Source organism: Pristiophorus japonicus, chromosome 15, assembly GCF_044704955.1.
Source record: "Pristiophorus japonicus isolate sPriJap1 chromosome 15, sPriJap1.hap1, whole genome shotgun sequence".
NCBI classification, from domain to species: domain Eukaryota; kingdom Metazoa; phylum Chordata; class Chondrichthyes; family Pristiophoridae; genus Pristiophorus; species Pristiophorus japonicus.
Genome location: NC_091991.1, coordinates 22,790,445 through 22,803,223, shown reverse-complemented (window position 1 = coordinate 22,803,223; position 12,779 = coordinate 22,790,445). Strand labels below are relative to the sequence as shown.

The window sequence follows — 12,779 nt, the reverse complement described above, 5'->3', positions numbered from 1 at the left end:
GAGCTCCTCTGCACCAGATGTTGGATCGTCTGGAGAGTCGGGCCCCACGCCCTCACCTTCTGGTCTCTGTGGTGTTGCCCTGGGACGTGCTGAGCTGAAAAACACAAATTAGGTTATTGGAGGAAAAGAGAGTGCTAGGGTCACAAGACGAGTCCAGCACTACACACAGCATATGCACAAAAAAAGCACCACCGCTCTCAAAATCATCGCAGACATCACATTTCATGACCATCAACACATTTGCATTGCAATGATTTTCATTAGGCCATCATTATTTCTATGACAATTTTAGAAATCATCTGTCATATATGATAGGATATGAGTGGGTGTGGCATCTATTGACCTCACATCACACAATGGTGTAAGATTTACTCACTTGGCATCACTTCAGGATCTGCAGATGCATCCGGGGGTGCTTCCCCACGAGTGCGAGTACCCGCTCCTCCATGTCAGTGATGTCACTGGTGACTGGTGACCCCCCCCACCCATTCGCCGCTGCACGGACCTCATCGTTGATAGCTTCTTCTGTAAAAGATGACAGGACAACATGGCATGAGATCATTGCTTGATATCATTGCTAAGTAATTTCACAGAGACTGATACAATACAGAACCGACAGATGTAATCATGATTATTATGATTATTATCATTCTTTACCTAAAGACATACACCGTGACCACAGGCTTTGAGTAAAGCATTCCCGGTAAAAATGCAAGACCTCACATCTGCAGTATAATGTGGATAAATGTGAGGTTATCCACTTTGGTGGCAAAAACATGAAGGCAGAATATTATCTGAATGGCGGCAGATTAGGAAAAGGGGAGGTGCAACGAGACCTGGGTGTCATGGTACATCAGTCATTGAAAGTTGGCATGCAGGTACAGCAGGCGGTGAAGAAGGCAAATGGCATGTTGGCCTTCATAGCGAGGGGATTTGAGTACAGGGGCAGGGAGGTGTTGCTACAGGGCCTTGGTGAGGCCACACCTGGAGTATTGTGTACAGTTTTGGTCTCCTAACTTGAGGAAGGACATTCTTGCTATTGAGGGAGTGCAGCGAAGGTTCACCAGACTGATTCCTGGGATGGTGGGACTGACCTATCAAGAAAGACTGGATCAACTGGGCTTGTATTCACTGGAGTTCAGAAGAATGAGAGGGGACCTCATAGAAACGTTTAAAATTCTGACGGGTTTAGACAGGTTAGATGCAGGAAGAATGTTCCCAATGTTGGGGAAGTCCAGAACCAGGGGTCACAGCCTAAGGATAAGGCGTAAGCCATTTAGGACCGAGATGAGGAGAAACTTCTTCACCCAGAGAGTGGTGAACCTGTGGAATTCTCTACCACAGAAAGTTGTTGAGGCCAATTCACTAAATATATTCAAAAGGGAGTTAGATGAAGTCCTTACTACTAGGGAGATCAAGGGGTATGGCGAGAAAGCAGGAAGGGGGTACTGAAGTTGCATGTTCAGCCATGAACTCATTGAATGGCGGTGCAGGCTAGAAGGGCCGAATGGCCTACCCTTGCACCTATTTTCTATGTTTCTATGTGCTTCTCTCCAGCGTCGGTCTCCACAGCGTGCTGTGATGCCTCCTCCTCTCTCTCCATTATAGGCCAAATTTGGGCATATATGTAACAGCTGATTTTTGTTTGCCTACTTGCTGTGAAGCTCTAAAGTCTCCCTCCTTCCTCCCAAAGCAGCCACACCACACCCAGACGCCCCTTTCAGTCCCTCTGAGCTCCCTCTCTCTCTGTCTCCTCTTCTGCGCATGTCATGATGACCCTTGACATCGGGAATCGAGCGTTGCCTTCTGTTGCTAAGGATGGCCACACTTTACGGCAGAAGGTCAGCGAGATTTAACGCTACCGCCCATTTCATATCGCTCGCGGTTACGCCCATTTTCAAAAATGGAGACTAGGTGCTTTGCGAATGGGCGAGAAGCCGGCGATCTGAAAATCCTTTTTTACTGTCCGCGCTGGAAATAACGTCCATTTTTGGGCAATAAGCACAAAAGTAGAGGTTCTAGCCCTTTGACTTTGACTTTGAAATGTTAGTATTTGAATTAAAGCATAGAGTTTAATTCTTTTATTGATCTTAGGCCATGTTAGTTACCAAAACTGTTTAATTATACTCTTGCCCATCAAAGATTTTCAAGAACTTGTACGTGGCAGTGATTGGAACCCTCGTTTGCATTTCGTAAGTGAAAAGGCAGTCGAACTCTTGAGATTTCCTGTAAGATAAAAGCGAAGATTTCAGCTGCAACATTTACACATTTCTAATAAAGAAAGAACAAATGAACTTGGATTTATAAAGCGCCTTTCACATCTTAATGATTTTCATAATTTTCTTTTAAATGCTCATTGTGAAGGCTATAAGCGTATGTGTAATTATGTGTGTCATTCCTGAAGTGTAAATTATACTTATGGGTTTCAGACTTCATTTCATATTTATAGTATTCTGAAATGCTTTTCAGTTTACTATTGTTTACTTTTAAAGAGCCATCGGTCATCATAAAAGATTAAAGAATGGGGACCGTCTGTTCAAGCCACTTATAGTTCCTAAGTTCAAACCTGCGGCCTATAAAAGTACGTTCAGCATTCTCCTACCTTAACATCAAATTTGTATTCTGAATTAGGAATCTGCCATTTCCTTTTCTAACTGGTCCAACCCAAGTTTTCAGTTACTCTACTAGGGGTCAGACTATTCCATTAGTGAACTGCTCTACAGCTATATATTACTCTGATGTTACCGGCTCCCTATGCACAGGTGCTTTGCAACCTGTGGTGACAACTGTAACATGTTGGGTTTGCTAAGACTCATTTTATGGGTCTTCCCAGCTTTCAGCCTTAGCAAATCCAGCCAATTTACGTTGATATCGTCGCTGGCTGCGCAAAATCCGCATAAAGGGAGCTGGTGGAAAAAGCACTAAACACAATATAAAAGCCACTTAAGTTGAAGCAGTTGCCCGTCAGGATATGTTTAGTCCAACGATTGTAGTGGTGAAGGCAGCTCACATCTTCTCTATTTCTGCAAGATGTTTAATTGGTAGGTAGTAATTTTAAGAAAATTGTTTTGTTTTTGCCACTGTTGTGCATATTTCTGAATTTGTACTTTGTTAGATGAAAAAGTAAGTTTCTTTTCTGTAGGAACAAATTTTCATGGAGAATGTTGGGGCAGTGAAAGAGCTGTGCAAGTTGACCAACAATTTTGAAAAAAGAATCCAAGAATTAGAAGTCTGGAACAAAAATCTTGCCAAGCTGAAGCGGATTGGGAGCGCAAAATCCACGCTAAGTGAGAAAAATAGGAACAGGTGTAGATATTTTACAATTTATGTCCTGTATTAATGAGCTTGGTAATAAAAAGCTACAATTATGTGGTACTAAGTAGATAGATTCACTGTATGATACGACACTTAGCCACGCAGCTCAAGAATTTCCCAAATTCATCGCTGTTTTGTGCTGAGTTAGCATGGCTTAGCTGAAATAAAAATAAGGCCACTACAAAGACCTCCGGCATTCCTGGGCTCGGGAGGGAAACCATTCCCTGAAGTTTCCTCTCGTAATTACTGTCCAGTGTTAGAAGCTGGAAGTGGTTGTGGAGGGCTGATATGAAGTGGATTAAAAATAGTCCAACATCACTCATTGGATAATCTCCCACACTAAAATGGCCTGGGAAATACCAGAGAGCTGCTAACACCTGTGGTGTCGTCCTCGACTCCGAAGGACTGTCTATGATGATGTACAAGCATTAATTGCCCAATCTGAAAAGGAAGAGTAAAGAAACCAAATTATTAGAGGAGAAAAAGAAAAGTTGTACTTTATTTATTTCTGTTACCACTGTAACATACTAATTACTACAAAGTATTGCTTCCTTGAAATAATATAATTAATTAGTATTTGTAACTAACTAGCTATAATCAAACGTATTCTATATTATAACTGATTACATTATTGATCATTGTTTTAGCTGTGTTAAAATACAGTATCTACACATTAAGAATTCACCTGATCACCTTATCACCAAGAAAAGTGTCCCCACAATATCACCAGTTGTATTCTTTCTCTGTAAGCAGCAATAGCTAACACTAGCTTTTCCTTTCTCTTCGTAGAACATAAGAACATAAGCATTAGGAGCAGGAGTAGGCCATTCGGCCCCTCGAGCCTGTTCCACCATTAAATGAGATCATGGCTGATCTTCGACCTCAACTCCACTTTCCTGCCGTTTCCCATATCCCTTGATTCCCTTAATATTCAAAAATCTATCGATCCCTGTATTAAATATATTCAACAACTGAGCCTCCACAGCCCTCTGGGGTAGAGAATTCCAAAGATTCACCAACCTCTGAGTCAAGAAATTTCTCCTCATTTCAGTCCTAAACTTCCTCCTCTAAGTATCAAAAGCATATACTACCTATGGCCAAGAGGAGAGATAGTGTTCTGCTGCATGCTTCTTGTCACTCAGACAATTTGGAGTTTTCTTTTGCCTCTTTCTCCACCGCAAGGGAGAATACTTGCCAACTACAACAGTTCATTAAATACATTTTAAAATAATTTGCCCTGGGAATGAAGGAACCTTTCATACCCACTGCTAACTCACTCCTGTGAATTTCCTCACTATTCGCTCTCTTTCATCCGATCTGCACCTGGGCAGGGCCGGAACCAATGTCCGAGTGGGAGTGCTTGCTAGTGCTTTTTGGGAGGAGTTAAACTAATATGGCAGGGGGATGGAAACCTATGTAGGGAGACAGAGGGGAATAAAATGGAGACAGAAGCAAAAGATGGAAAGGAGAATAGTAAAAGTGGAGGGCAGAGAAACCCAAGGCAAAAAACAAAAAGGGCCACTTTACAGCAGAATTCTAAAGGGTCAAAGTGTGTTAAAAAGACAAGCCTGAAGGCTTTGTGCCTCAATGCGAGGAGTATTAGGAATAAGGTGGACGAATTAACTGCGCAGACAGCAGTTAACGGGTATGATGTGATTGGCATCATGGTGACCAAGGCTGGGAACTCAACATCCAGGGGTATTCAGCATTCAGGAAGGATAGACAGAAAGGAAAAGGAGGCGGGGTGGCATTGCTAGTTAAAGAGGAAATTAATGTAATTTTAAGGAAGGAAATTAGCTTGGATGATGTGGAATCAGTATGGGTGGAGCTACGGAATACCAAAGGGCAGAAAACGCGAGTGGGAGTTGTGTACAGGCCACCAAATAGTAGTAGTGAGGTTGGGAGCAGCATCAAACAAGAAATAAGGGATGTGTGTAATAAAGATACAGCAGTAATCATGGACGACTTTAATCTATTTATTGATTGGGCTAACCTAACTGGTAGCAATGCCATGGAGGAGGATTTCCTGGAGTGTATTGGGGATGGTTTTCTAGACCAATATATCGAGGAGCCAACCAGAGAGCTGGCCATCCTAGACTGGGTGATGTGTAATGAGAAGGGACTAATTAGCAATCTTGCTGTGCGAGGCCCCTTGGGGAAGAGTGACCATAATATGGTAGAATTCTTTATTAAGATGGAGAGTGACAAAGTTAATTCAGAAACTAGGGTCCTGAACCGAAGGAAAGGTAACTTTGATGGTATGAGGCGCGAATTGGCTAGATTAGACTGGCAAATGATACTTAAAGGGTTGATGGTGGATAGGCAATGGCAAACCTTTAAAGATCATATGGACGAACTTCAACAATTATATATATCCCTGTCTGGAGTAAAAATAAAACAGGGAAGGTGGCTCAACCTTAGCTAACTGGGGAAATTAAGGATCGTGTTAAATCCAAGGAAGAGACATACAAATTAGCCAGAAAAAGTAGCAAGCCGGAGGACTGGAAGAAATTTAGAATACAGCAGAGGAAGACAAAGGGTTTAATTAAGAGAGGAAAAATAGAGTACGAGAGGAAGCTTGCCGGAAATACAAAAAATGACTGCAAGAGCTTCTATAGATATATGAAGAGAAAAACATTAGTGAAGACAAACGTAGGTCCCTTGCAGTCGGATTCGGGTGAATTTATAATGGGGAACAAAGAAATGGCAGACCAATTGAACAAGTACTTTGGTTCTGTCTTCACAAAGGAAGACACAAATAACCTTCCGGATGTACTAGGGGACCGAAGGTCTAGTGAGAAGAAGGAACTGAAGGATATCCTTATTAGGCGGGAAATTGTGTTAGGGAAATTGATGGGATTGAAGGCCGATAAATCCCCAGGACCTGATAGTCTGCATCCCAGAGTACTTAAGGAAGTGGCCCAAGAAATAGTGGATGCATTGATAATTTTCCAACAGTTTATTGACTCTGGATCAGTTCCTATGGACTGGAGAGTTGCTAATGTAACACCACTTTTTAAAAAAGGAGGGAGAGAGAAAATGAGTAATTATAGACCAGTTAGCCTGACATCAGTAGTGGGGAAAATGTTGGAATCAATCATTAAGGATAAATAGCAGCACATTTGGAAAGCAGTGATAGGATTGGTCCAAGCCAGCATAGATTTATGAAGAAGAAATCATGCTTGACAAATCTTCTGGAATTTTTTGAGGATGTAACTAATAGAGTGGACAGGGGAGAATCAGTGGATGTGGTGTATTTGGACTTTCAAAAGGCTTTTGACAAGATCCCACACAAGAGATTGGTGTGCAAAATCAAAGCACATGGTATTGGGGGTAATGTACTGACGTGGATAGAGAACTGGTTGGCAGACAGGAAGCAGAGAGTCGGGATTAACAGGTCCTTTTCAGAATGGCAGGCAGTGACTAGTGGAGTGCCGCAGGGCTCGGTGCTGGGACCCTAGCTCTTTACAATATATATTAATGATTTGGATGATGGAATTGAGTGTAATATCTCCAAGTTTGCAGATGACACTAAACTGGGTGGCGGTGTGAGCTGTGAGGAGGACACTAAGAGGCTGCAGGATGATTTGGATACGTTAGGCGAGTGGGCAAATACATGGCAGATGCAGTATAATGTGGATAAATGTGAAGTTATCCTCTTTAGGGGCAAAAACACAAAGGCAGAATATTATCTGAATGGCGGGAGATTAGGAAAAGGGGAGGTGCAGCGACACCTGAGTGCCATGATTCATCAGTCATTGAAGGTTGGCTTGCAGGTACAGCAGGCGGTGAAGAAGGCAAATGGTATGTTGGCCTTCAAAGCAAGGGGATTTGAATATAGGAGCAGGAAAGTCTTACTGCAGTTGTATCGGGCCTTGGTGAGGCTTCACCTGGAATATTGTGTTCAGTTTTGGTCTCCTAATCTGAGGAAGGACGTTCCTGCTATTGAAGGAGTGCAGCGAAGGTTCAAAAAGACTGATTCCTGGGATGGCAGGACTGACATATGAGGAGTGACTGGATCGACTGGGCCTGTATTCACTGGAGTTTAGAAGAATGAGAGGGGATCTCATAGAAACATATAAAATTCTGACGCGACTGGACAGGTTAGATGCAGGAAGAATGTTCCCGATGTTGGGGAAGTCCGGCACCAGGGGACATAGTCTTAGGATAAGGGGTAAGTCATTTAGGACTGAGATGAGGAGGAACTTCTTCACTCAGAGAGTTGTTAACCTGTGGAATTCCCGACTGCAGAGAGTTGTTGATGCCAGTTCATTGGATCAACATTCAAGAGGGAGTTAGATATGGCCCTTGCGGCTAAAGGGATCAAGGGGTATGGAGAGAAAGCTCCATACTGAAGGAATGATCAGCCATGATCTTGCTGAATGGTGGTGCAGGCTCGAAGGGCCGGATGGCCTACACCTGCACCTATTTTCTATGTTTCTATGTTTATGTCTCCATCTCTGCTTTTTAAAATGTCATTAATTATTTCTAGCTCATCCCAACAGATTTCATTTCGAGATCCCTCTGACCAATTCCAAGTTTCCATCTTCACTAGTGAGAGTTCTGGATCGAGGCCTCATGTCTGCCATAGAACAAAAAAGTATCCATTTTATTGAACACGTATAAACATAAAACATGGCTAGTGTTTAGTTCAATATGAGATTTATGACACCTCTGATCCCTTAAAACTTCATTTCTGGTACGTTATAAGACTTCTCCAATTATCACTTTCATTGCGATTTACACAGGTAATTTAATGACTTTGCGATTCTGGGGCGTTGTCGCAGCCAGATAGGTCAAACGTGCATTGTGCAAAATTTTCCAACCATTTACCAATAGAATAAAGTTACCTCATTTTGGTTTATAACTCAGCCTACAAAAAGAAAACAAAGCAATATCAATATGTATCTAGTGAAAAGACTAACCAAATTAAGATTTGTTTACCGTTTTACAGCCTTTTTGGTCGGACAAGCTACGTACCACCACCAAAGAAACCTGTTCTAGCCAAACACAAGGTATGTGAGAGTAAAAGAGAGCTGTATTGTGTCATCAATTATTTTTCTTATGGTGAGAAATGAGTACGGTGGCAGATTTTTTTTGGCATCCAATAACATTGTTGCGTCAAAATCCTGGAACTCCCTACCTAACAGCATTGTGAGAGTACGTTGACCACACAGACTACTGAACTTGGCCCACCACCATCTTCTCGAGGCCAACTAGGGATGGTCAAGAAATGCCATCTTTGCCAGATACAGCCACATCCCAATAATGAATTTTAAAAATCCTTTCTTTTTTAAGAACTGATAATTCAAAATAACTTTTACACTAAACAATTCAATTATCCAATCATTTTAATTCATCAATGTAAAAAATAAAGCAAAATGGGAATTGAATACTAAAATAAATATATAAGTTGAATGAAGCGACTTTGAATTCAGTGAAGTAAATAGAAAGACGTGCATCTATATAGCGTCTTTCACAACCTTAGGACATCTTAAAACTTTTGTGCACCTCCAGCTCCACAAACAGCAATGAGATAAATGACCAGACCATCTGTTATTTAGGTGTTCGTTGAGGGAATGACAAAATGTGATTAAAGATTATATATTGTAGAACAAGACTTAATCGAAGATTAATACGCACTTGATTTATTTGCCTCAATTGAACATCAGTAGAAAAGAGGGTAAATTCTGACAATCAAATTCAAATCTTAGGAGTGACTGACAAGGTTAATGAATAAATTGTGCTAATGGATTTTAAAAAGTGTCCTTAAAAGGACACACAGACTGCGTGTGTTATAAGGCACTAGCACATGGTTTAGGTTCTGATTATATCATAAACCATTTGAGCATCACTTTATCAAAATCGTCTTAACTTCCAGAAGCATATTGTCCTTGCAACACACTCCTTCATGTGTTAGTCTATCAAAGGTGAAATTCAATGGAAATATTTTATTCCAATTTTGACGAGACTTTTGGTTCTTATTTCCCTATTGCAGGAAAATACATATTTAATGGTGTCATTGTTCAATAACATATTATTTTCCTTATTGGAAGTATTTCACTGTTTGCATCTTTCAAGCTGCTTGTTAAAAGTATTTTGTGAAGGCTTCTGATGTCAGCAAATTAGTAAATCCAGATGCACCAACTTTTATGCAATTTTTTTATTTTTTGTAATCTAGGCCTACCTTAACCAGAAGAAATATGACTGTTCCCCACACAAGGTTTTCTATATTGTCATCATGGCTTTATTGGGTCTCATGGCATTTTGGTAAGCAATTAAACTAAGAATAAATTATGCAACATGTGGGGTATGTAGCACACAAATCACTGACTCCACACGGTCTGGTGTAAGTCTAACTGCTGTGACCTTCGTCCTTTATTGTTCAGCTCCAGAGTGCCTCCCAGGTGTGGTGGTCAGCCTTATATAGTCCTTGTTACAGGTACTACCAGGGTTTCCCACCGCAGCGCCCTCTGTGGTGTGGCATAGTATTTGCATTACATTTAAGGTACTGGGACGATACACACATCATTACATAACATCACCTTCCCCCCCCCACCTGGACGCAGGACAACGATACACACATCATTACATAACATCACAATTGTCCAACGGAAGGCAGGTGGGCATAGACAGTGTGTTAGTATGGTACATATTATCTGGTACATTAACTGGTTATTGACTGGTAGCGGATCCTTGATTTCCTTGTTAGCCGTTATCATTAATTGTACTTAATCCATTATTTTACACAAATACAGTGGTCATTCAGCATAAAAAAGTAATTCTTATTATAAATTCACTATCTCACATTAACATTGCTCATTTTAGACTCGCTCTGCCGAACAGAAGTCCTTTGTGGGGACCACCTCTTTGTAAGGCCCTTTTAAGACTCCAGGGTGCATTTCCTCTTTAAGGCGCCATCTTTGATGCAGGTGGATTCCACGAGGCTTCTCCTTGGGCGCCGCCATCTTTGATGCTCTGCAGCTCCGACACGATGCCGCCGCCATCTTCTTCTCCGCCGCTCCAGATACCCTCCGCCGTCACAGCCTCTGCTCCCCTCCGCTGCCACCTGACTTGCTGCCTCTCCTGCGGCCATCGTGGCCTCTCCAGCGACCGCACTTGCCGCGTCCCCCGCGGCCTCCGTAGCGGCCCCGACGCTACCAGCTCCTCGGCGGGGCCTGTCCAACGGCCTCTTCCTCTGCGGGGCCCTTCCGAACCGCCGGCCCGTGGATCCCTCAGCACCCCGCCCTTGCCTGTGGGGGCTGGGCCTGCAGGGTCTCTGTGTGAGGTCCGGGGCTGGGACTTGCCTGTGAGTAGATTGAGGCTGCAGCTCCAGCTCGGTCGGCGCTGCTCTCTGGGGACCCGGGGCACGGCAGCACCCCGGGGAGCAGCAGCCTGTGGAGTGGTGAAGTCTTCCCAGCTCCCACGGACCTTCCCCATCCACCTCCGGCCGAGGAGTGTCGGCCCATCACCTGCAACGACCCACAAAGGTAAAGCGTGCATCTCGTCCCCGTGGGATACCTGCACCATCGCTCTGCCGAGAACAGGTATTAGTTCCCTGGTGTATATACGCAGCTTCACCGTGACCGGGACCAGCTTGGGTCGTGCAGCTGGGTTAATCCACAGTTTATCAAAAGTTTTCCGACTCATCAACGACGGACCCGAGCCTGTGTCCACTTCCATACTCACTGGGACTCCGTTGATTTTTACTTCCCTTATCACTGGGGGCGAATCGTCGGTGCACGTATACAGTCCAAGCACCTCATCTTCTTCTACCTGCTCCCCATCTCCTAAGCCACATGGTGAGTCCGATTTATTTTACACATACGCTGAAGGTGGCCTTTAACGTGGCAGGTATTGCACATATACTCCGCAAACCTGCACCGGTGAGCCCCATGGCTTCCTCCACAGCGCCAGCATGGTGCTGCTTGATTGGCCCCCCTCGGCGGACTCTGTGTGCTCCAGGATCCCAAGGTCCGTGCTCTCTGCCCCGGGCAGAGCCACGTTCTGCAGTTTTGTCCATGGTGGGCGCTATCCTGTGGATAGTGCCTGCCGGGTTCGAGACTGTGTGGATCATTTGCTTGGTGCTGCAAGTCGAGGTCATATATGCCCGGCTGATGGCGATGGCCTTTGTCAGAGTGACTGTGGGTTCCATGGCCAGCAGCTTGTGAAGGAGGCCCTCATGGCCAATCCCCATAATGAAAACGTCCTGCAAAGCCTCGTAAAGGTGTGCCCCAAAATCACACGGCGCCGCGAGTCTCCTGAGGTCCGCAGCATATTTGGTGATATCTTGGCCCTCGGGTCTGCAGTGATGGTAAAATTTGTATCTGGCCGTGAGGATGCTCTCCTTCGGTTTCAGCTGGTCACGAATGAGTTCAGTCAGCTCCTCGTATGACTTGTCCCTGGCGCTCCCAGGTGCCAGCAAATCCCTGACGAGACAGTAAACCTCATCTCCACAACTGGAGAGCAATATCGCCTTACGCTTCTCTCTCATTGCGTATGTGTCCTCCGTCAGGTCATTTGCTGTGAAGTAGTACTCGAGCCTTTCCGTAAAGGCCTCCCAATCATTGCACATGGTAAAATCCTTTAGCGAGCCCAGAGTAGCCATGGTTGCATGGAGTTCGTCCGCTTCCTCGTTGCCAATGTGGGGTATGTAGCACACAAATCACTGACTCCACACGGTCTGGTGTAAGCCTAACTGCTGTGACCTTCGTCCTTTATTGTTCAGCTCCAGAGTGCCTCCCAGGTGTGGTGGTCAGCCTTATATAGTCCTTCTTACAGGTACTACTAGGGTTTCCCACTGCAGCGCCCTCTGTGGTGTGGCATAGTACTTACATTACATTTAAGATACTGGGACGATACACACATCTTTACATAACACAACATTTTATCAATTTGCCATCAATGGTCTCTCTTTTTAGCTGCCAGGTTCAGGCCTATGACTGTCTCATAGTTCTCTGTTCAACGTTGTACTCCTTTGTGTCCCCAGCCAGGGGAAGAGCTGCAACACTGACTTCCTCCTCATAGTGATTCACCAGGTGGCCTGTTAATTAAACCAGGGACCTCGCCTCCCCTCTGGGGTTATGATCTTAAATAGGACATCTCCCCCTGTTCTCAAAAGAATGGTGGCCATCCTGGCTAATGGGCATGGGGAAAAATAATTGACCCTCATCATTTCAGTTGTAAGTTCCACAAATTGGCCCATCTGGCTTTAATGACACATTCATTGCCTATGGCCTTTCTTTTTAAATGTCTGTGAATTCACTTTGTTTTAAAACATCACCTTTATACATAACTCAATTCCAAAATCTTTCATGCTTTATGTTTTATGGTGTATGGATATTTTCCCAATTCACTTAAATGGTATAACGTTCTTATAAATGTTTTTTGATTTTCAAATACATTTTTAATTTATTCATCTGCTTGTATCCCCCCCCATGTACTGTTTGCTGGCTGAGAGGACA

At 43.7% G+C, this 12,779-nt stretch overlaps 1 protein-coding gene across 1 annotated transcript in view; it reads left to right on the top strand.

Moving 5' to 3' along the window:
• Nucleotides 1-12,779, top strand: part of LOC139281428 (myelin regulatory factor-like protein) — a 103,769-nt gene that overhangs the window by 56,205 nt on the left and 34,785 nt on the right. Inside the window, exons 14-16 of the mRNA XM_070901589.1 lie at nucleotides 3,143-3,306; nucleotides 8,270-8,330; nucleotides 9,497-9,585. Coding sequence (XP_070757690.1) covers nucleotides 3,143-3,306; nucleotides 8,270-8,330; nucleotides 9,497-9,585 — 314 coding nt within the window. The remainder of the gene's footprint in view (nucleotides 1-3,142; nucleotides 3,307-8,269; nucleotides 8,331-9,496; nucleotides 9,586-12,779) is intronic.